The 26,330-nt window shown below is 37.6% G+C and overlaps 1 protein-coding gene across 1 annotated transcript in view; it reads right to left on the reverse strand.

The window, feature by feature from the left end:
- LOC135195212 (3'-5' exoribonuclease 1-like) overlaps positions 1-26,330 on the reverse strand; it is a 156,016-nt gene that overhangs the window by 47,533 nt on the left and 82,153 nt on the right. The window contains exons 4-6 of the mRNA XM_064221494.1: positions 22,682-22,850; positions 6,562-6,700; positions 371-523 (exon numbers count right to left, since the gene is read on the reverse strand). Coding sequence (XP_064077564.1) covers positions 371-523; positions 6,562-6,700; positions 22,682-22,850 — 461 coding nt within the window. The remainder of the gene's footprint in view (positions 1-370; positions 524-6,561; positions 6,701-22,681; positions 22,851-26,330) is intronic.

Here is a 26,330-nt window from a genome sequence, read left to right on the forward strand (position 1 = left end):
CTACACTTCGTCAGTTTGTAACAATGTTGGATGAAAATGTTCAGCTAAAGGAAGGAAGGCAGTAGATCCACAAAAAGGAAACTCTTAGACAAACTGCAAGGACTGTCTCCACCCCAAAGTTAGTTTATAAATACTTTTAGGCTATGGTATCTAACCTCTGGATACATGCATTGTTGAAATCATCAAGTGTGAAGGAACACCTGTCAATTTTTATACATGCCTAAAGATGGTAAAAGAAGCACAAATGATAGGAGAATATTTAACAGCAAAATCAAGTTGTATAATACAATCAAGAATGAACAATATCAGTGTGTTACAAGACATACCGACAATGTTCATTCTTTCATCTTTCTTTTTTCTCATCACTTACCTTACATTGGTGATATAAAAAACGTCCCATATCCCATGGTCCATCTGTAACAACAGCAAAAGTTTTCATGTCTACCTTCAATTTGTGTTCTTTCAGCCACACCTCAAATTTCTGTAGAACTTCTGGAAACTCTGGTGCAAAATTTACCTGCTCCTGTTGAAATGAAAATTAACTTTTACTTCCAAGAGAAAATGAATAAAATATTCTATTAGATCATTTTGATTATATTCAATTCAATTTAGACAAAATTAGTCCAGTCCCATCAAATTTATGACAGCAGAAAGATTAAACTGTATAATCTCGCAATGGATGTTATAAATAAATATTTCTAATTAAAAGACAGTGTCTGTTGGCAGGCAACCACAGGTTTAGAATAACTAGCTTTACTGACCTGAGATAGATGGCTAAGAAACTAATTAGCAGGGCATGATTAAAGGAATCTAGGAACAGGATGATCCTTAGAATTGTGCCTGACTCAGGAAAATAAAGTCTAATTATACTCGGTTTTTTTCCATCTGTCCACCCGTCTGTGGTGTTTGTGTATGGTACCACTGCATCCCGGGCTTTAGATAGTTACATTCAGCTTACATTCAACAATAGTAATAATATTCTATTTTGAATATTAACGGTGTAACTCGATTACAGTAAATTATTAAAACACTTTTCAGTTGCAAATGTACACCCAGATATCCTTTTATTTACCTAAAACTTACACATAGTGTAACTATCTAAAGCTCGGGACGCAGTGTTACCATACGTAAACACCACTGGCAGGTGGACAGATGGAAAAAAACAGAGTACTACAGTGCTTTGTATAGATTTATCAGATGTGATAGCTCTTTGCCTTGAGAAATCTTCCATCATTAGCATTTATCTTCTGTATCCATCCTGACATGCTCAGCTCATTAAATATATACTGTATTTCTTTTACATTTGAACATTACAGTGATGGACAACTTTCACTTGTGTTTTCTTTATGGACACTACACAATAGTATTTTATAATTAGCTTTAAAGGTCTATGCTACACTTATTTCTGCTTTATATGCTTCATGTTTCTATTATGCTGTCCAGCATCTATAACTTCACCTTACTTAATTGTTCACCTCTCATTTAAGAACAAATCTTTGGAGAAGCCCACGAATCTAGATATAGGATTTCATAGTCTTATTAAACTAATTAATAATAACTACCTAAAAACTTTTAACCACTGTTACATAGGCGTGCCTTCTTGTAATCTAGTTCTTTCTTCCAAATGTCATTACGTGTCCCTACAAATCTAAAGAATTACACTTGCAATAGCTGCGTTGAAAAAATTCACCATGCCTATTTTCAATAGGCTCATAAAGACATTGCGCAGTGTATGGAATTGAAAACCCTCTCCTAATGGCCTTTGTTAATTGCAAGGAGGCATTTGGGAACATCCACATATCAACATTTTGTTCTTGTGTCACTTGTATACTCAATAAAATGTAAAATTAACTGAAATTATCCATGAATGATTTAGATACAAAGTTCATGTTGAGTGAGTCTTGTCAAATTACAGGTACTCCTCATTTAATGACATACTTGTTTTACGACAACTCGAAGTTACGACAACATGAAGAGAGAGACAGAAAAAAACCCATAAAATGAAAATAAAAACACTGCCAATGGTGGCCAAGAGAGAGGCTATTCAGTGCTAATAATCTAGCCTAGCTTAGGTTCTGAAAACCTTGAAATCTATGGCTAAATCAATAAATAATGCTTTGAAATCCTTTGTAAAAAAAAAAAAAAAGCTATAAAGTTGAGCCTATTAGAGCCTATTAAAGTCGGCATTCTGTGGTCTGGGAACTCCCATGGTAGGCTTGATTCAGCCGCCATTAGTTCGTTGCACCACCGAACGGGTGGCACCACGTTTGTTTGCAACTTCAAGACAGCAAAAATTATGCCATATCTCCTTTGTTTTAGTGAGAATAATTCTTAGTAATGAAAAGAAAATGTGTGAAGTCAAACATGTTTTTTATATTAACTTGAAAATAAATATATTTTTTAAAATATTCCACTTGAGAAGTCTCTACCACATCAATCCTTGTACGTAATCAAAACAATGAGACATTTGGCATACACGAATTCCTTACTCTTAGTATGCTTGAAAGACTTACGTACATGTGATACAGTTTAATCATTTCTTCTATACAGCTGTGTATTTACATAAGTATTCAATATGTCACCCATGAGATCAGATAATACTAGAGGTAAGAAGTGCAAGCATAAATCTTTAAATCTTTATCGATGCTGGAAAATGTTATTCCTTTAGTGAATAGTTTAGTGTTCACTTTCCTCAATAAATGGTGTTGTGCTTTGTTTATGTTTTGACGGCGACATTCAAATGCAGTTTAGTGTTCACTTTCTTCAATAAATGGTGTTATGCTTTGTTTATGTTTTGACGGCACATTCAAATGCCCCATGATTACCAAAATTCATTAATTTTTTTAATCTCGCAACCCTCTACAATAAAAATAAATGATGAAGAAACTAATAGCGATAATTATGAAATACCAAATTTAGAATATGAAAGCGACTGCTAAATAATGTTCAGATTCTGAGTAAAAGTTTAGCACTCTATTGACTTAGTATTGTATTGACTTACTAGTAGGCTAACTCGGGAATGTAGGCTAAATGTGTTAAATAAGATGTATTATTTTAAAGAAAATTATACATTATGAAGTTATAAAATGATCAAGTTAAAATATATGAGTAATAAAATTATAAAAAGCATTGTCAGAACTTTGACAAGAAGTAGACTATGTTGGAAACTAGTTCTGTGTATATATATATATATGACTGAAAATTGATGCTAATAGTCAAAATAAAGAGAATAACACATTTAACAACGTGGTCGCTGAAACGGAACGCCATCGTTAAATGAGGAGTACCTATAATATGCAGTAAAAAGTGGGGTGCTACTGGGTCATGTTATGTCACCTTTATTGTATTGTTGGAAATAGAAGAGATGGTTTTGACTAGAGTAATTATTTAAACATGACAGCAAATCATGATGCTCTAATATGCAAACCATCAAACTTATACAGGCAGTCCCTGGTTATCGGCAGGGGTTTCGTTCTCTGCAGGTTGCTGATAAACGAAAACACCATAAAACCGCATCGCCATTAACTGTGTCCACTAATAACCAGGGACTGCCTGTATATTACATACAATGTAATGTATATTACATACATAATGTAAGTTTTGTAAATTATAAAGGTGTTATAAGTAATAGTTATGGAATTAGGACCTTTTTATTTCACTCATGTATTATGACTGTCGTACCAATTCATGATGAATTGTCATACTCACTTTCTTGCAGAAAGTGGCAACTTTCATATGTTAGATTGGGGTTCTTTAATTAGGTTAAGGTTTTGAAATATGAGAGGGGAAAATTTAGGAGAGGTTTAAAGGAACTATAGTATTTAGTTATGCCAAGTTGGGCATAAGATGATAAGTTTATCAGATACGTTTTTTTTTTTCCTTCAGTGGCTGGGACTGTGTTGGGATTCTTTTCACAGCCTGTTGTCTCTCCCAATCATACTCAAAACAGAATAAGGAAAGTCCTAAAAATGTGCCTTGTGCAGCCCAGTTTCAAACCAGCAATTAGAATGTATGACAGGCCCGTTGCAATTGGCATCAAATCATACAAGTATTCTCCTACTTACGATGTGGTTAGGTTCCAAAAAAAAACCATTGTTTGTTGGAAAAATTGTATCTCGAATATAGCCTAGCCTACACTAGGGTAATCGGTACCCTCTTTACAATAAGGTAGCTTAGCCTACACTACACTAAACAGTATACTTTATGCATATAGGGCATAGTTATTATTAATTTCAGTAAATTCTCTTGGTTCAATGCATATTGGCTTATGATAACTCGGTACAAAGAGAAATTGAATAACATTAACAAGTTAGCTTAGCATATACGATGATGGTGATGATGATACCATGGTATATCGTATATATACGAATACAATAGCCTAGCCTACAGTATACTCTGTACTACATAAACGGTATAGTTATATTAATATAGGCCAATTCTGGAGGTTCAATGCATTCTGACTATGATATATCAGTAGAAAAAAAGATGGGACACGAAACGGGATTCAGATTCGGACTGACGTTGGCATAATTGAGCAATGTCAGGCTGCTGACGGCTACATATAATTATGCAATAAAAAGATAATGAATATGCATCTTTTCCATGCATCTTTTAAAAAGTTATACATTACTGTATCCAATAATATTGTATGTATTCTCATATTATTGTATTATAAAATACTAACAAAACGGTCAATGTTTTGGTTTGGAAATCAGTTGATGGTAAATACGAGTTTACTTCACCATATTGAACTCGATTCGGAGCGAATTGTCTTGCTTCTAATTAGCATAAAAGAATATCTAGACTTTACTTATATGAGACAAGGTCACTTTTCATTATACGATGTGTTTGTAAGTCGAAATATGAATTTAATGCATCTTGTTGCGAACTACATTTTTTTTTTTTTAACAGATTACGTTATGGGCATGTTTATTGTGAAAAAAAATTGTGATTCTGTTCGCTTTTTTCACTTGATTTCATCATAGTATGAGCTTTACCGTTACTTTAACGTTAACTATCTTTTATCGGCATGAAAACAACAGTAAAATGTGTTCTTTCAAGATCTGAAGTTTTGATTAAAATGATTCTCAATTTTATCTACGGTTGTGTTTGAAAAGTGTTCTCAGCTTCAGCTACAACTTGGTTTAAATTTAACAATATGTTTCCTTGCTGATCTTTGATCTACAGCGAACAAAGTTACTATTACATAAAAATATATCAGTCCTATTCTACATAACTTATTCATAACATAACTACAGTAATAGTTTACTACGGTACAATGGTTAAAATACACGCCAAATGGATGTTGTTATCCAATTTGGTTGTACTTAGCTTAGCAAAACATTGTTTCTCATTCTGTTGTTCATGGCTATAGTTCACATTTATGCAACGAGTACAACGTTAAAACAATACTTTCATCATTCTCTTTTGTTGTTTTTCTTTAACTTACTTAACTAGAAGACGGGATAAAGTTAGACTATTGTAATTTGGTCTCTCTCGCTCCCGATTGTACGCTACTGCCTGCACGTGTTATGAGTGAAATTTAAATATATTTTCAAAATATTGTCGTGTCAGTATTAATTGCTAACCCTGTTGTAAAATCGGATTATCAAAACTTGAACACTACTTGTAGATCCAATACTCAGATTGCAACAAAAGAATGTGAACAAATTCTGGCTATCACATGCATGAAACAAGATGTAAGACTAACTTCATCAATATATTCAAAATGTTGGGAGATACTATGGCCTTGGTCCCGGAAAGAATCTCTGGTGAAACAGGTCACCCCGATGCCCCAGTCTGTAGGGGTGACAACACCACACACACAGATGTCTCCTTGTCAGGTTGGGAGGACATTGGGAGGATTGCCAGGTGGCAGAACTTCACCTTAAAACCATAAGTTTGCATTTAGCTTCTTGTTCTTAGTTACCAACCTTAAGGTATTTGAAACAGAAAGTGGGGTCTTAAAACTTTGGCTTGACCCTAGACCAGATATGTTTTTGGGTTGTTGGAATTAAAATTTGAGAGCTTTTCATCACCTGTCATTTATTTTGTAAGGCTCCTTGAGGACAAGACAGCGACTACACTATTAAAAAACAGGTTTTGACGTAGGAAAAACCTATTTTTGGTAGTCGCTGTTGAGCCCTCAAAACCATCCCACTTTGCTGACGAAAAGGCATAGGATTTAGGTAAGAGATCATCCTGCATTGACAAATAAAAGTAATGGCATCTTGGTCCATTTCTGGTTGCATGCAAACAATATGATGGCGCATATGCGCATAGCCACTTTTTCTTCTTGCAGGTTTTTGATGTAGGTAAAATGTGTTCAGCATTTGCAGAGGATAAGAGAAAGTGCCCTCTTATCCTGAGTCCATTTATACTCCATCATGTGTTATAGCTTTCTCTTATCTTCAGTCCATTTATGCTCCATCTTTGACAATAGTCACCATGGAAGGGTTACTCCTTGAGGGCTCAACAACGACTACCAAACATAGGCTTTTCCTAAATCAAGACCTGTTTTTCATGGCTGAATAAAAAGAAAAATTAAATACTGTCACTCACCTGAGTAATTCCAGTTAGATTTGTGCAGAATGTAGTAAGTTTTGGATTAATCACAGGACGTACATATGAATGGAATTTGGAAACAATCTTCTTTTTTTTGGTAGATACCAGCACTGCAGGAAACTCGATTATTTCATGTCTGTCCAAAAGGCAAAACATAATTAGCATTTTTTAAATGGTGAAAACTAATAGCAATCTGTCAGCTTCTCCTGAGTTTTATTTTCTTTCCTCTTACCTATCTAGTGATGGAAAAAAAATTAACTCTAAAATGAGCTTTATTTAGGAGTCTGGGGTGTCCATTTATGAGCCACTATACTTTTGTCTTTTCCTGACTCCAATAATAAACTTTTAGTGGAGTAGGTAAAATGGACTGCAGAGACATACCTAACACAAATGACTGATTGTCAGAGCACCGCCATAATGGAAGCCCAATACGTATACAGATAGTAAATACCATATACAACAACAAGTACATACATGCTATTTTCTCTGCCTCTGATATTTCTTGATACCATCCCCTTCTGGCTTGTCTAAATCAACTTTTGCTAAATAATACCCATTCCTGACCATCTTGTCCATGTCACTTTATGTGATTATAGAATAGAATACATATCTAAATTGTATTTCTTGTTGACCTATGAGAAATGGTTGGAAGAATGAATGAATAATTAATAATTACCTGGCATCGTGACTACCAGGATCATTGACGCAAAATGAAACCATTTGGACAACCAATTTGGGGAAAACACACACACACAATTCATAAAAAAAAACTCTTAAAATTCCACATCAGTGATTGTACTACAGCTATCGCAAAGCCGCTACATACACACTAAACAACACCAAAGTTAAATTATTATTATTATAAAAATAATTCAACCAGACCACTGAGCTGACTTTCAGTTCTCGTAGGGCTGGCCAAAAGGATTAGATAAAATGCAAGGTCTAGGCCAAAGGCCAGGAACTAGGACCAAACAGGTCATGTAGTATAATAAACAATAAATTAAAATTAAATAAAAAAAACTGCACATAGGCAGAGGCTTTCACACTAGAACACAAACAGGCAATAAATACATTTACTCATATTTCCAGACATACATACTAATAAACCAAAGCTAAAAACTATACACATACACACACACACATATATAAACAAAAGCAAAATACCTAAATTTCTTTAAAAACACCAACTTCTTTTAAAAACTCAATAACACATTCATAAATATACTGCGCTTCTTCACCCAATATCTTTGCCAAACTGTAATTACCATCTCTATCTCTTTTGTCTTTAAAGTGCTGCTCTCTCCGTTCCTGATGACTAGGACATTCAACTAGCAAATGCTTAAGTCATCAGGACAAGGCAGTCATCACAGTATGGTTGATATTCACCCGTTACTTCCCATTTCCTAGGCATAGATTTATATTTCCAGGGGTGTGTATGTGTGGCAAACTCTTTCATTTTATTTGGTCATACTTCAATCCATCGCTGTTCCCATAATCTTGCAATGAACTTTGATATACGAGGAAAAAAAGTCTCTATATGGTACAGCAATTGGTCTTGGTATCAGATTGGTTGCTGCTGATTAGCTAGTTGGACTGCTTTTTCATTTCCATATATATTTATGTGTGCCGGGACCCAGCAAAAACCTAGTAATCCCTCTACACTGATGCAGAAATACCCACTGTGAGATTTCCAATGTAATTGGATGATCAGTATTGAAAATTTCTAGTGCCTGTAATGCACTTTTGGAATCACAAAAGATGGTGATATTAGTAGAATTCTGGAGGGTTGCAATATGTTCCAATGCTGTTAAAATTCCATACAGTTCTGCTGTGAAGTTCGATGCTACTATGGGTAGTGCTCCTCTGTGGCTAAAATCATCACTAAAAACTCCATATCCGATCCCATCATCAGTCTTGGAGTCATCAGTAAAAACAAATGTAGAGCCTGAGTGCTCTGCAGTATGTTCTAAAAATAATGCTCTGATTTCTGTATCTGATTTCTCTCTCTTAATACCTTTAAAATATTTACAAAATTTAATTACAGGTAATTTCCACGTGGGGGTAATTGGTAAATTAACTGGCCATACAGGATTTCTTAACATGTTCATTGTTTCCAAGACCTTTTTTACTCTAAAACTAAAAGGCTTAGGAAACCTTGGATGATTTTCATAAAAGTTGTTGAAAGAAATTCTATTTGCTGCTTCAAGGGCTTTAGAGTTGGGGATTCTCTGAACCCTAACCCAATACCTGATAATTGATGACTGGCAATATAACTCGAGTGGGATTTCTCACACATCATTTAATAAACTTAAGATGGGAGCGGATCAGAAGGCACCTGTTCCCAAGCGTATACCAGCATGATGTACTGAATCTAGGATAGCAAGATGATTTGATGATGCAGAAGAATATATTAAGCGATTTGTGCAGTTTTATAACTGTCTGCCTGTCTGCACCCCAGTTAGTATTAGATAATACTTTCAAAATACTTACAGCCTCAAGGCATTTGGTCTTAATATGTTTCAGATGGGGAAGCCAATTGAGTTTTCTGTCGAATATGAGGCCTAAGAAGTGTACCTCTTCAACACAGGGTATTCTGTGGTTATACAGATAAGGGTCTGGGTTGGGGTGTACTCCTTGAATGGGGCAAAAATGCATGACAGTAGCCTTACTGGCTGATATTTTAAATCCTTGCTGTTCTGCCCAGTTTACTATCTTATTTATTGTCAATTGTAATTTCCTTTCTGCAAAAGACATTCATGATGCAGCAACAGATATTGAAAGATCATCTACGAATAGGGTACTCAATACATCCTTGGGTATAACAGATGCGACACCATTTATTGCTAACACAAAAAGTGTGACACTAAGTACACACCCTTGGGGGGCACCCTCTTCTTGGCATCTGCTATCTGATAATGTGCTGCCCACTTTAACTTGAAAATATCTACATTTCAAGAATGCTTTAATGAATAGAGGCATTTTTCCTTGCAGACCATAGGTATGAATTGTCTTAAGAATCTCATGCCTCCAAGCAGTACCATAAGCTTTCTCAATATATAACAAAAAAGTTATATGGTGCTGCTTGGAGGCAAATACTTCACATATGGAGGTTTCCAGCTGCAGTAGGACATCTACTGCTGAGTGCATTTTTCCAAATCCACATTGAGAGGGTGAGAAAATATTACACTCCAAATACCAGACAAATCTTGTACTCACCAATTTTCCCTTACCTTGCATAAACAGCAAGTTAGTGCTATTGGTCAATAGCCAGCCACTGAAAAAGGGTCTTTACCTGGTTTGACAAAAGGTAAAACAAAAGCCAATTCCCATATGGCTGGGTAGCTACTTTCATGCCATAATCTATTAATTATACTTATTATAAAGTTTTTTGTATTTTTTGAAATATGCCTAAACATTTCAAAGGGAATTTCATCTGGACCAGGGGCAGTGTTAGTGCTGCTGGCTTGGGCAGCATCAAATTCCCTTTAGGTAAAGGGTATATGGCTCAACCCTATCTGTGGAAAAGTCTAATAGCAGTTGTTCTTCTCTTCTTCTATATTGATATCCAGGGGAACTATCAGATTTTTTTTAAACTTGAGCAAAATGATCAGTGAGTTTATCACTTATATCTTTTGTGTTGGTGATGAGTTTGTTAATAACTTTAAGTACTGGGGGATGATTAGGAGTAAATTTCACACCAATCTTTTTTTTCATTTTCTTCCATATACTACAGATAAGTGTTCGGCGGTTAATGGAGGATACAAGTGATGCCCATGACTGCCTTCTGGCAGTTTTCATTGCCTTTCGAAAACACGCTCTATTCTGTTTATATATTATCATATTGGCTATGGTTAGGTGTCTACAATAACGTGTAAGTGATGTTCTTGTAACAGTCTGAGCTCTGCCTGCTGTATGGAATGTCCCATTTTATAAATTGATTGCATCATCTACTGTTGGGAAGTCATTTGCATCACTTTCTATTTCACTGAGCTCTTTAAATTTGTTCCAGTCTGCTTTTTCAATATTCCACCATGGAGATCTTTGAACTGGTGGATCATCATTGGAATTTATTAGTATGGGAACATGGTCACTGCTTTGCCAGTCATCATATTGTAAGGTCTAAGCATGAGACTGTACCTGTCTGGATATGATAATGAGTGGGTTATCCACTATTTAAAATTCTTAAATCTTCATTTTCTATTATGGAAGCTATAATATTCCCTTTTAGATTTGATGTCACATCTCCCCATAAAGGATGTCTGCCATTTAAGTCTCCCATGAGAAGCAATGGTAGCGGAAGCTGATGAAGTAAACCAATTAGCTCTTCTCGAGTGATGGGATTGTTTGGTGGAAGATAAAGGGAACAGTGTGTGTATTTTTGTCCTAAGTGAATTTGGACCGCAACAGCCTGTAAAGGTGTATTTAGTGGGATTGGAAAATGAGGAAGATCCCTGCAAACATATACTATAAGGCAATCTCCATGTCTTCCCACTTCCAAATTATATTGTGTTCTATATGATATATAGTCTCTCAGGCAGGGTGTGTGGAAATCAAGCATTATTTCTTGTAAACATACAGCAATTGGGGAGTATTCATAGAGTAAGACTTCAAGTTCCTCATATTTTGCACGGAGTCCCAGTCAATTCCATTGTAAAATTCAAGAGAATGTGTTGGAGGGTAGTTCTCTTTTCAAGGTCATTTTTTAATGCTTAGTGGATGGGAAGCTTTGCTTGTAGTTTTGGATAACGAGTGTTTTTCTTCGCCAGCTTGCTGGTTGAATTTCATTTTATCCTTTGTTGGAGTTAATGGAAGAGAGGATGAGGGTGTTCTTACTCTCTTCATTTGTTCTTTTTCCTCTAATTCCATAAATCAGGCCGAGATTCTGCCTGAGATAATACGAAAGGAGGAGTAGAGGAAGGTTTGAGGGCAATATCCAGTTTATTACATAGAATGTTTTTAATATCTGTCTTGGTCGTTTGTGCTCTAATTTACTAGGCTGAGCACTTGGCCCAGTGTGTTGGGCCACAGGAGTAGAAGCATCCTCCATTGAGGATGAGGAACGATCAGCAGATAGGAGTGGAGCCCTAGCGGTGGAATGTTGGACCACAGGGGCACGGGCATCCTTCATTGAGGATGAGGAAGGAGTAACGGACTGAAGTGGAGCCCTCATGGTAGTAAGAGCTTTAGAATAACGCTTGGCTCTTCCCAAGAGTCGTTTTGCATGCCCAATACTGATGTGCTTTCTATGCTTTATTAACTGCCGCTGTTTCAACTTTAAATTCTTCACACATTTTATCAACTGATTTGTGGTCTAGCTGACAATTAATACATTCAGGTATATCTGAGCATGGGCCATGTTCTAGGGCAGAGCAATTATCACACATTATTTTTACAAACTTTTGATGGATGTCCAAATTTAAAACAATTAAAACACTAATGCTTTTGGATGAAAAGGTCTAACTTGCACTCTTTCATTTTCTATTGTTATATTACTGTCTTCAAAAGTAAAAATCATCATATTGCCATTTGGGACCTTTTTCACTTTCCATACAGTTGGTGGACACATATCTAAAATTTCTATTCGGTAAACTCGTACAAGTCTTTATAAAAAACAATACCTCTTCCATAGCTAAAATTTAGGTGAGGACTAATTTTCTCTATATCATTGTTTTCAACTTTCATCATCTGTCTGCTTTGTATTTGACTGATTATGAAGATGGTGTACAAAATAGGAAATATTAAGCGGTAATAAAATGTAATTCTAATGAAAAATAGTCTTCATTCAAAATATATGAATAACATTATCAAATATCAATGCTTGTTATAATCAAAATTAACACTTTCTCTGTCACACCCAATATTGCAACATGTAGAAAATTTCAATCACCAGACAAAATGCTGTATCATTTTTGTATATCAAATACATTCATTAATTATATACAAGGTAAATAGAATATATGAATATTGTACAATACTATTGTGAAAAAAAATTAGAGCTGAGGCAAATCTATATTGGACCCTTGACCAAGGCACTGTGGTTTTTTATACGCCAGTTAATTACATAGGCAGTTTTAAATGAACCACATGTAAGTTTACAAATTATACATGCCTAAATTTCTAAAGCATAGTACATCCATACAGAGGGTATTTCACTGGAGGTGGTTTTAGAACTGCAACTTTTGAAAAAGTTCAAGGACATACTCTTGAATTCGAAACTACATTTACAATTGATAACTATTCTTCTTCATCTGACTCATCACATAACTCTGCTTCACTATCAATGTCACTTTCCTCATAAGGAACTTTTTCAGTTTGATCATTGAAACAGTCAGGAACCATGGGACCTATAAACCAATTCAGCATATACTAGTATTTTCCATTTTCTAGTCCACTCATTACAAAGTGGATCAAGGTGATTAGTGTTTCTTTCATCTGATGATTTCCACATGTTGGCAATGAAGTTTGCACAAGGATATGCTGCTTGAAGGTTGCTTGGTATAGGGGAAGCATAGATGGCCACATTCCTTTGATATTTTTCAAAGGAGTGTTAGAGTCTTTAAACTGATACTTCACAGAGAATATGCTGAAGCAAGTTGTATCAACGTCTTTAGTTTTGTTTCGGCCATACAAAACACACACAAACTCTTCCAGAACAAGGTGTGTATCTTCATTGTTGAGGAGCCAAGTTCTCCAAATGCTTTTCAGAACCTTGGATAATTCTCTACAATATCTAATAGATTTACTTCCCTTTACCCTAAATGAACGAGAATAGTTGCAGCCAGTGAAGGCATGGAAACCTGGTAATGCTTGACAAAGTTCTCTTCCTAGTGTCTGCCAGCAATGTTACATCAATATATACCTCCGACTGTTGTTTAAATTTCTGATGTCGGTATAAATTGCAAGTCAATTATTCAAACTGGTATGATACAAAAGAATCACCAGTACACTGGTGTCATTTGCTCTTACACTGATGATGTGGTTGGAGTTTTGGCTGTGAATATGCTTAACATGCTGCATCACCCTTGTATCAGCTTCAATGTGGGAACTCACAAGTGGCTTATACTCTTTCCTTGTCATGTGTCCATCCTCAGCAAAATACAGGAAGCACTGTAAATAGTTTCTTATTTGCCAGTATATAACAATACTGATCATCACACCACTGCTTAGCTAGGAAGCAAGGAAGGGAGATTTTGAAGGAAGAGGATGACAAGGCTGCAGAGAAATTCCTTGGCCTAGTCTGCTCACCACCAGTGATGTTCAAACCAGCTATTAAACTACAATCACTGGAAACTTTGGTACACTTGTCTTATTCTAGCCCCTTAATACAAAAGCTTTCGAACCCTGTGCTGGGTTCATCTTCAGTCTGATTAAAAACTTCAATACAAGTTAATAGGTGAACTCTGTTTTGAGGGCTGGAACAATGGATGACCGCGATGTTTTCTTTTCTCCAACTGTCCAAATACTAGCAGGTAAAAATGATCAATTGCCCAACTAGGTGACTGCGCTTCTTCTGTTTATGTTTCTCATGCCCAGTCTGCTAGATCTCACCGGTAGTTGTGCTTGTGTGTGCATTCCTTCGTCCACTGACAAATGTTTCTTCATATGGGTTGCATGATATCTGTAACGGCAGAGGAGAGGCAGTGGCAGCATTGTAAACAAGTTGTTTGTTAACAAGGACCCAATTGTTAATTTTTATATTGTAAAGAACTTTGTGAAAAATGTTAATGTTAGGACAGGCATTCCTTCGTCCACTGACAAATGTTTCTTCATATGGTTGCATGATATCTGTAACGGCAGAGGAGAGGCAGTGGCAGCATTGTATACAAGTTGTTTGTTAACAAGGACCCAATTGTTAATTTTTATATTGTAAAGAACTTTGTGAAAAATGTTAATGTTAGGACAGGCATTCCTTCGTCCACTGACAAATGTTTCTTCATATGGGTTGCATGATATCTGTAACGGCAGAGGAGAGGCAGTGGCAGCATTGTAAACAAGTTGTTTGTTAACAAGGACCCAATTGTTAATTTTTATATTGTAAAGAACTTTGTGAAAAATGTTAATGTTAGGACAGGCTCTGTTTTCCTCCCAGAAGGAACGAAGCTTGGCCCCAAGTGGTGCATAGAGGACATGGCTCTCATTGCGAGAAGCTGACTTTGAGGATGACTTCTTGATTGCTCTTGAGGTGAACCTAACTGTGCCCCTGGGATAGAACTGTGACCTGTCTGATTCATATGGGTTGCATGAAATCTGTAACGGCAGAGGAGAGGCAGCAGCAGCATCGGATGAAGGAAAACAGAGCCTGTCCTAACATTAAAGTTCTCCACAAAGTTCTTTACAATATAAAAATTAACAATCGGGTCCTCGTTAACAAACAACTTGTTTCCAATGCTGCCACTGCCTCTCCTCTGCTGTTACAGATATCATGCAATCCATATGAACCAGAAACACTGCAGCAGACGAAGGAATGCACGCACAAGCACAACTACCGGTGACAAGTGCCAAAGACATCAGTCCGTCCTTGTGTCTATCGGTCAAGGAGATTGGACTGTCTCATTGGACATGCAAGACACATACTTCCACGTTCCCATCAATGCAGATTCAAGAAAGTATCTCAGATTCATGCATCAAGATCAAGTACTTCAGCTCAGGGCACTGTTTTGGCCTCTCAAATGCCCCCCCACATGTATTCACTTGGGTGCTCGGTCCCCTCGCAGATTGGCACATCTGGCAGGAGTCAAGATTTTGCTCTACTTGGATGAATGGCTTCTTCGCTCCCCTACGAAGGAGATCTGCAAGGAAAACTAAGAGAAAACTCTACGTTTAACACAGTAACTAGGTTTGTTACTGAACCTGCAAAAGTCTCAACTGAATCCCACTCAGAGTAATCTTTATTTGGGGATTCACATCAACTCACACTTTTTGGGATTCTCTCTTCCCCAAAAGGGTGAAGAACTGTTACAGAAAACCAGTCAATTCCTCTCCCTTCGCTCTTGCTCTGCCACGCACTGGATGAACCTTCTACACACTCTAGCCTTGATGGAACAACTTACGAGGCTCGGGAGACTCCATATGAGACCGCTGCAATTTTACCTGAGAGCCTGCTGGGATCAGAAAGTACACAAAGACCATCATTTCTTTCCCATCACTCCAGAAATAAAGGAGGACTGGAATCAGATAAAACTGATCACTTGCTTCATTCATGGCCAATATAACAAATTTTTAAATAAATTTGTATTTTTCATAGCTAACAAACTTTCAGTCTTAACAATAGGATAATTCTCCTAGCGCCAGCTGGAACGAAAAATGTTAAAATCAATTTGTATTTTTCATAGCTAACAAATTTTCGGTCTTAACAATATGTTCATTCTCCTAGCGCCAGCTTGAAACTGGTTAAAAACTATCAAAGATTGTAAAGCATGGAATCTTTGGCATCTGGCAATTCATGCATATATGAGATAGATGTTGGTCACTGACCAGGCTTGGAACCTCGTGATGCACCAGTTTTTCTTCTAGGGGCGGCTAGAAGTGGGCAGTTAACCTTGAGACCTCAGGTTTGTTGGCTATGAAAAATACAAATTGATTAAAAAATTTGTCATTTGTTCATATGCGGAAAAAACCTTCGGTCTTAACAATAGGATAGACTTATACTTGGAGGGAGGTACAAGTACCCTGAACCTGGGGATTCAGCCCACCTAACCACCCTTCCTAGAAGATCGAGTTTTAAAGAAGGGGGTTTGGGCCTGTGAGAGAATAGATAAACAAATATCTAGAAACTCAAACCTTCTGGGATTAAAAACAATACCACATGTCCAGATTCACCGCATTCTTGGAAGGTAAAAAGAACTCTGTCTGTTCAAGCAACACACTACATAGGCCACAGATATATGTTACCACTCCTCTCTCCCCTTGTTAGAGGGAGGAGTAAGTGCTACTGAGAGGCGGATTTGTTTATTGTATAGGAACAAACCAAATAACTGCAATCAGTATGGCTGCCATGCTCACCTGTATCAGACCAGTTCCAGCTTGTGACATGTCATAGTCTTCAACCTGCCTGCAGGAAGAAGAAAGGAGAAAAAAAAAAAGAAAAAGGAGGAGACAAGCCATCCCTAATCCTCTCCCCCACACAATCATCTTGGGTAAGATACAAACTGTCTCGCTGGGGGAACTGGCTGAGTTACATATCTTGATGGGCAGACACCACTGGGCCCAAGGAAAAAAAGTATCCAAGGACCTGTGGGCAATGTCCTTCAGGAAAAGGAAGTGAACGTGGTCTGCTGAAACCAGGAACCAGCATTCAAAAATCCTATGAACAGACAATTTCTTCCTAATTGCCAGAGAGGAACTCATTTCTCTGATGTTATATGCTTTAGCCTGCACATACTCTGTGACAGAACTATCTTATCTGATGAGGAGCATGCCTGCTTAATCACCTCACACAGTCAGAATGAAAGGATATCTTGGAAACTTCCATTCTGGACCAACCGGTGCTAACACAAAGTCTACGACACCTAGGCCTTAGGTGGAAAATCCTTAGATAGCAGGGAAGAACTCTGACAGGACAAGGCAAAAGCTCCTACGGATTATGTCCATCAATCCATTCAGGAGAAGAATGAAAACGAGAAAAATCTGCCATCATGAACCGAGGGATTTTGAGTTTTGCCTACGAAATCTGGGACAAATTCAAAGGCTACTGACCAATGACCTCTGATGTTTCTATCGTCATAACTCGGGCCATGAAGCTCAGACGCTCTCTTAGAGGAAGGAAAGGCCAACAGGAAAAGTTTCTTCAGACTGACAATTAATGTAGTGGTTTGAATGGAGCTCAAGTAGCTTGCTGCTTTGCGAGAGAAGCTTCTTGCTCTAGGAGATACTCGACAGTCTCCGGCCATGAGGCAACAGAGATCTTGCCAACTGGTGGAAAATTTCTACATGAGGCTTGTAAGTCTCCATGGAGGAACTCTTTTTGAACTGCTGACAGAAGGTACAGAAATTATGGGAACCATTCTGCCTGTGCACATAAAGGTACCACCGCGGACATCCTAACACTGGGGGTAACTACTCTGTCCAGGACCAGACAGGATCTGGCAACTACTCTGTCCAGAACCTGACGGATCCAGCAGAACCAAGGGAACGCATACCCTGGAGATTGTCCCAAGGAAGGATTCCTCTACCTGAGGAAGGGGATCCTAGACATCCAACTTCCCATTGAAGTGAGCGGAAAGAGGTTTAACATGGATCTTCCCCAAAGATAAAATGGCAAACCACTATGTCCTGATTCAGAGACCACTCCTACATAAGACTTTATCCCAATGGCTAGATAGTTGGCAACCACATTCCACTTGCCTGAAATGTAGCCTACCATGAGCTCCACACAGGTGTTGACCGCACACTGGTGGATCTCGACTGTTAAATGAGTGGAGCTGGCAGAAAGGAGTTTTCATCTTCAATGAACAATTCTAGGACCATGATTAGAAGACCTCTAGAATCCATCACCACAAAGAGGTCTAACAAGGTCTTCCAAGTAGACCAAAAGACAACAGGATATACCATGGGGATGTTCTAAACAAAAAACTTGGAACAGATATACTCTAAAATCTCCTACTGTAAACTTTTGCATGACAAAGTAAAAGCACTGTAGAACTGGGAGAAGCCCTAGAGCTGCCCAGGAAATGTGCATCTTCAACAGTAGAGACTTCCTTTTAGGTGATCCCTCTTGCTGACATACAATCAAGAAATTGCTCATCAGAGGAGTTGCCCTATAGTGATAGGTCATACAGTGTTAGCAGACGACCTAAGTCATCTGAAACAGATCCTCCTGATGGAATGGACTCTGGACAGTTGAGTCTGCAATGAACTTTGGAGCTTATGGGGAAGGCTGACCATACTCTTATTGCTATGTCGTCCAGGAATCATTTCCTCTGTATTGCTGCCCCTTTCCCGATTCATTGGCACAGGGCAATGGATGCAATGATCCAAAATTGGTCAAAACTAGAAGTTTACGTGTTTCCCCCATTCCGGATGATAAGAGGTCCTGAGGAAGTTTTGTTCTCATTGGAACATCAGGATGATGCTTGTTGCTCCCTTCTGGCCTTGCAAGGAATGATTTACCAACATTCTAGATCTCCTGACAGACTTCCCAAGACTCCTACCTACCATTCCAAGTCTGCTCAGACAACCCCACTCCAGGAGGTTCAACCAAAATCTATCCACTCTGGGCCTGACAGGCTTTCGACTATCAGTAAGCTCATCCGCGCAAAAGGTTTTTTGAGATCAGAAGCAGAGGCAATTGCCAAATGTAGAAGGGAATCTTCCAGCAGGGTTTACCAAGCAAAGTGGAAAGTATTTAGACTCTGGTGCAGAAGATCCAACATCTCAACTTCTCAAACCACTATTCCTCAAATAGCAGACTTCCCCCTGTATTTACGATCCTCAAGGGGCCAGTTGTCATATACAATTAAAAGGTTACAGAGTAATGCTCAGCTCTGTATTTCAGCAAAGAGATCTGGATGTTTGTAATAACTAAAACCTCTCTGATCTCGTGAAGTCCTTTAAAATTTCCAAATTGAGGAAAGAAACCTCTTTTGCTTGGAATCTGGAAGCGGTCCTGTATTGGTTGTCTGGCCCACGCTTCAAACTGTTTTGTTCTACCTCATCGAGGGATCTGACAAGGAAGACTATTTTCTTACTGGTTCTGGTGACAGCAAAAAGGATAAGTGAGCTTTACGCCTTTGACAAAAGAGTCTACTTTTCCGTAGGAGACGCAGTGTGTTCTCTTTTACTGAATTTTTTTAGCTAAAAATGAGAGTTCTTCACAGCCTTGGCCTCGTTCTTTTACAATAAAAAATTTAATGGATATTATTAGTCCGGAGGAGGAGAGGGTATACTGTTGCACTTTTCTGAGACAGATGACCTGATATGCATGAGTAACGAAGGAGTTTGTAATTTTTCCTCTCTAGGAATCTCAAATGTTGAGAGGCCTATATTGACATAATACCTCTCATGAGCAAGTTTTGTAACAAAGGACAGCACCTAACATTAAGTAGGACAAAGAGGCAATTAAACCATGAGAATCTGTGGAAAGAATGATAAAGGCAATGAAGCTAACAGTATATTTACTGAACAAGAAATCTCCCATGAAGCAGGAACCATTATCCAGCTGCTACACAGGACCTAATCTGTATTAAGTGTAACCATCTATGCAACACACCGCTTCGATAAAAGCTCACAAACCCTGACTAGCCCCTCCAAATACATGCCATGAGAACTGCTGACCATCATAGCTTTTGTTTCTTTCCCATCAGTCATTCTTACAAGGCCTTAAAATTATAGTCCAAGCTAATGCATCACACTTGAAAATTGCATATAGTATACAGATACAGCCCTGTACTCTGTTGAAGGAACACTAGGATAATAAGATGATTAAGTTCAAGCCAACTGAATAATACCTTAGCTGAACAGTTAGGTAACAGAAGGAAAGTTTGAATGTTATCATCAAATAACTCAACTAGACCAAGTTAACCCTTAAACGCCGAAGGGGTATATTAAAAATCGTCTTCCCTGTGCCGGGGGGGTCTTGGAGTGAGCGCAGAAGCAGAAAAAAGATTTTTTTCAAAAAATCACAGCACGCTTAGTTTTCAAGATTAAGAGTTCATTTTTGGCTCCTTTTTTGTCACTGCCTGAAGTTTAGTATGCAACCATCAGAAATGAAAAAAATTATCATTATCATATATAAATAATGCAACATATGATAGCGCGAAAACAAAATTTCATATATAATTGTATTAAAATCACGCTATGCGCAAAACTGTTAAAGGTAAAGAGTTAATTTTTTTTTTTGTAAAGTACACTAAATTGCAATCATTTTGGTATATAAACACATTGTAAAACAATAAAAGCAACACAGAGAAAATTTTATCACAAAATGATGCATGAATTCGTAACGCGCGGACATAAACAAATATTTTTTTTCAAAAATTCACCATAAATCTAAATATTGTCCTACAGACTTCCAATTTCTTTCAAAATGAAGACAAATGATTGAATATTACTATACTGCAAGAGTATTATTAGCTTACAATTGCAGTTTTCGACCATATCTGACGAGTTAAAGTTGACCGAATGTCAAATTTTTTTATATATTTTTTTTATATACAATTATTTCGGAAATTACAAAAGCTACAAACTTCAAATATTTTTCGTTTTATTCTACATGAAATTGCGCACATTTTCAAATATAAAACTCTACGAAATGCCTAATATGAAATGGAGCAAATATTCTGAGAATGCGACGTACGCATTTCGGAGATTTGCGGCGGAGAATCCGCGCGCTGAGGGAAGGAAAGTTTTTTTTTTAAATTCACCATAAATCTAAATATTGTGCTAGAGACTTCGAATTTGTTTCAAGATGAAGATAAATGACTGAATATTACCAGACTGTAAGAGTTTTAGCTTGCAATTGCGTTTTTCGACCATTTCGGTAGAGTCAAAGTTGACCGAACGTGGTTTTTTTTCTATTTATCGTGATTTATATGCAAATATTTCGAAAATGAGAAAAGCTACAACCTTCAATTATTTTTAGTTGTATTCTACATGAAATTGCGCACATTTTCATATATAAAACTTTATGTAATGGCTAATTTAAAATGGTGCAAACATTACCACAATCGCACATATGATTTTTTCGGAAGAGTTACCGCGCGGACGTAAGGAAAATGTTATTTTTTTCATAAATTCACCATAAATCGAAGTATTGTGCTAGAGACTTCCAATTTGTTGCAAAATGAAGGTAAATGATTGAATATTATTAGAATATAAGAGTTTTAGCTTACAATTGCGTTTTTTGACCATTTCAGTAGAGTCAAAGTTGGCCAATGGTTGAAAATTCTCATTTATCAATTTTTAATTGAAAATATTTCAAAACTGATAAAAGCTACAACCATGGGTTGTTTTTAGTTGTATTGTGCATGAAATTGTGCACATTTCCATTTATAAAACTTTATGTAACGGCTAATTTTAAAATGGTGCAAACATTACCACATTCGAACGTATAATTTTTTTTTAGGAAGAGTTACCGCGCGGACGTAAGGAAAAAGTTTTTTTTTCATAAATTCACCATAAATCGAAATATTGTGCTAGACTTCCAATATGTTGCAAAATGAAGGTAAATGATTGAATATTACTAGAATATAAGAGTTTTAGCTTACAATTGCGTTTTTCGACCATTTCGGTAGAGTCAAAGTTGACCGAAGGTTGAAATTTTCGCACTTATCGTTATTTATATGAAAATATTTCAAAACTGATAAAAGCTACAATCATGAGTATTTTTTTGTTGTATTCTACATAAAAATGCACACAATTTCATATATAATACTCCATGTAACGGCTAATTTAAAATGGTACAAATATTATGTCAAAGTGACAAAATAATTTCCGAGATGTGTGACTGATACTTTATAGTGCGGCAAGAAAGAAATTCGCTCTTGCGCGCCTGCGTAACGATTGTAAACAAAACAACACCTTGATCCGTGAACTCCCAGCATCCCCCAAGGCGCGTGATTCAAGAGTTTTCAGCTGGTAGGCCTATAAGTATTTTTCTGTTACTTTTTAAAAAAAACTTTTGTATGTCGACGTAAAATACGTCCAGTCGGACCCCTGGGAGACAAAAAATGTCGACGTAAAATATGTCCACTCGGTGTTTAAGGGTTAAACTTCTTTAACTGAGGCTACCCTACAGATTTTTGCTTAACCAAAAAGTGAACATTGGAACAAGGTAAAGTTGAAGAAACTGAACAACTAGGTGGAAAGACAAAGTTAAAGGAGCTGAACAGCTATGTGGAAAGATATCACAGTAAAGTCAGAAAACAGAGAAGCAGCAAATAACTAATACCACCTGAAGTGCACCATGCAAGGCACACTAAAATGATGTGGTCTAACCAAAGATAACTTGTAGGATAACCCACATTCACCCTTATGAAGAATACATCTGAGATGTAAAAAAAAAAAAATGCACTAATTATAGAAAAATATACTAATTATTTCAGTTCTTGAACTAAAATTTTACAGAGAGAGAGAGAATTCATAATCAGAACAAAAACATAAATAATTATAAATATTTTACCTTAAGTTATGTGGATGTGCATCACAAGTTGCCTCAAAGTCAATGATTATATAATAACTATAATGACACTCATTTTCTTTAAACACTTTTCTTTTGTAGTGTGATTTTAACCGCTGCTGCAAAACACTCTTGGACCCAGATGTGTCTAGATTAAACTGTCTGAGCCTTTCTGAAAAAGAAAGCATATTGTAAATTATTATCAAAACCATATATTAACATCACACAATTTGTAAATAGTACCTTAACACAAAAGATAAAATTACCAGCTTTTATATAACAAACTTCATTTTACACTAATATAAAAACTGGTTTCATAAATGATTCTGTTAACATGTATTGGGAACAATGCTCAACTGATAAAAACTTTAATTTCACTTAACATACATGTAAAACTGATGTCTAATAAATTATTCTCTTAACACAAACCAGGAAGGAAGAATTCTCAGATGATAAAAGATAACAAATTTTATTTTTACCTAGGTATACAAACAAGAACCTTAAACATGCACTGGAATCAGTCACTGAAACTAGGTAATAAGGTAGAAGTTGACTGATGGTAGGGGGATGAGTGATATGTACACCTATGCAAAATACAAATTTAAACATTTGTTACTTGTTCGTCTAGAAACACGGACCATGACCTTTTAAATTAAGAGACTCCCATCTTAAGTGGGAAATTTTCTAACTTGTTCTATAAATGTGATTATTGTTTAACTTTTCATATGGTGCACATTACTTTTTTATTCCATAATTTGAAATGGAATGATATGAAAACCTTCCCATCTGTAATATATTTTGGTTTTGATGTAATTTTAACAACTAACTAACCTTTACTGAAGGTTTATCCAAAGACAAATATGTTAGGGGTTCTAGTGGAACAAGGATTTTTTTGTCGAGTTGTGGTTCTAAAAAACACTCTGGTATACTCAGTTATTACTTGTAGGGTTCTCATTAAGAGTTATTCAATCATACATTGTTCCTACAAGATATACAAACTCTCGGTTCTTTATATTAGGAATTAATTTATGGCGGAGATGTAACAAAGCCGTTAAACTCTTGAACAAGGTGGTTAGGCAGTAACTACTGTCTGGTAGATGGGGAGACCCGCCTGCCTGGATGTAAACATCCCACTTTGCTTTCGGCTGTCTTCTGATGAAGATGTATGTTTCGTGAGCTCTTGCTGACTGTCACTAATCTCAATTTTCCTACTGAGATCTTTCTTTTATTATTTTGTATTTTTTAATATACTGTGTTTGATATTAATATTCAACCCTGTTGATGTTTATTAATATTCAAAACCCACTTATAGTGATAGCCTTGCAAGTCGCCTTACCATAGTGTGTCTTGGGATCAGCGGTAAGGGCATAATATACCTTTATCACATTTTCGCACCCTTTGACACTAAAGGAGAGACAGTAGTAGTAGTAGTAGTAGTATAGTTGTTATGTTTATTGAAAGTTATTTGCACTTGCACTTTTAAGAATTTCGGGGAGGAAACTTTGGAGCATTCACCCACTGTTTTTCTCTCTTGATATGATATTCATTCTTAAAGTGTTTTCTCCTTTGGGTGAGATATCTCCTTCGCCTTCTTCCCTCATTTGTCAGGCAAGGAGGTTAAAGAAGGCATTGGCGATTAGGTGACTTATTCTCAGGGGTCTTCTCTCCTTTTGGAGGGCAGTGCCCTTTGAAACGAAAGGTAATCATATTTTATTTTTTCTTCGGGTTTACAATTAGCAGTCATTGTGCACAACATTAAATGGTTGGATATCTCACCGTGTTGGTTATCCTAAACCTCAAGAGTGTACCTGTCACTCCAGCATGCTGCAGCACTGCCCCTTGTGTGTGTGCTGTTCCCCTGTTGTGCCGCATATTAGATTGCTTCTGTTGCCCTGACAAGAACTATCACAGGGCACCTTCTACTCCCAGCTACCCTGTGACTCCTGCCTCTACTGCTGCTGACATCTGATCATCATCCTGTAGCAGAAGCCCTGGAGGAAGAAAAGTCGTCCTCCACTGCCCTTCACTTCCTATTCTGAAGCTCGAGGAGGCCCCAGAAAACCAGATTACTCCTTTGGCCAAAGAGGAGGAAGGCTGCTTCTCCCACCTAAGTACTCCTGCAGGATTTCTAAGTGGCTGCCTCCTCCCGAGGAGGCAATGGGATCTCTCGTTGGCTCTTCCCAAATTTTTGGGTTCGGGAACTGATTCACATACCTCTGGGTCTTGTGTTTCGGGAGCTGTGGGAGTGCAGGGTTCGGTTTGCATTCCTTTCACCAGTCTATGGGTTTGCTTCTAGATGGGTGATGTTTCGGGCGCTCGTTCACAAGTCACTCCAAGTGCTTGTGTTTCTAATGATTTCTGAGTATCCCGAACTGTTGATGGAGAGATCTCTCACCACCTCAGTTCAGGCACAGGGTGAGAGTTCCTGCCGGTGCTACTGCTAGCACTTGCTGATTGCTAACCAGTACATGGCAGGTTCTCACCTGGTGGCCTGATTCTGAGGGTTTGAACACCTGGGGAAATGGAAAAGAGGTTCCCTTTGAAAGTTCTAAAGAACTTTTAAGGGAATGCCTCTCTCCGAGAAGGCAGTGGTTCTCTCTGTGACTATTCCCACCATTGGGGTGAGATCCAATTCGCATTCTCCTATGGGGTGTCACATGTCGGGAGCCTTGAGTGCGCATTCTACTGATATGCACTCTCAATCCAATTCTTAGATGCCTGCATCTAAGACTGGTACTGTGCCTGTTCATCCTCGACTTCCTACTCCTGATGATCGTGTTGTGAGATACAGGAGTCTCACTGAACACTCTGAATTCCTTGGAATTTTGGGCGCTCGCCGAGTGCTTAGCTTCTTGTGATTCTGAGCAGTTGGGTGAGACAAAAGCACTCTCGATGATTGTTCTTATGAGATTCGGGAGTCTCACTGAGTGCTTGGTTTCTTGCGATTTCCGAGCACTCTGGCGAGATGAGAGACTCCCAATGATTGATCTTATGAAATTTGGGAGTCTCGCTGAGCGCTAAACTTCAGCATAATTTTTTTTCCCACTCGCATTTTTAGGAATCATGAACGCTCTGCTGGCAAGAGATACACTCCTAATGACTGTTCTTTCGGGATTCGGGAGTCTTGCTGAGCACATGAAAAACTTGGTATTACTGGCGCTCGCCGAGTGCTAGGATTCTTTGGAATCACGAGTGCTTGGAAGGCCAGAGAAGTCTCTACCAGTACAGGGGAGTTCGCTCTCTAGTCTGGTGTGACCACATGAAAAGTGCTGAGACACTGAGGTGCTTCAACACTGCCTGCCAACACTTCCTTAAGTGCATGGTAAGGTTCCATCTTTGTGTCTCGGAATAAAGACGCAGAATCCCTCTTTATTCTACTTCTCAAGGGGCTTCGGCCTCAAAGGAGACTAGTGAATGTTGGAGGAAGCCATAGTTCTTAGCTGACGATTACCACTCCCAGTTGTATTGTGATCTGCTCAGCTGTCCCTGTTGCTTATCTGGCCACCCAACCCTCTTGATTTTGCCAAGAGGCATAAGGCAGACAATGAGAATGCCATTAAGTATTCCTTTTGGAATTTCAAGAGCGATCCTCAGAACATCTCGTCATACACCGGAATAGTTCAAAACAACGCCTTGATTCGTGAGCTCCCAG

This window comes from Macrobrachium nipponense, chromosome 20, assembly GCF_015104395.2.
Source record: "Macrobrachium nipponense isolate FS-2020 chromosome 20, ASM1510439v2, whole genome shotgun sequence".
NCBI lineage: Eukaryota > Metazoa > Arthropoda > Malacostraca > Decapoda > Palaemonidae > Macrobrachium > Macrobrachium nipponense.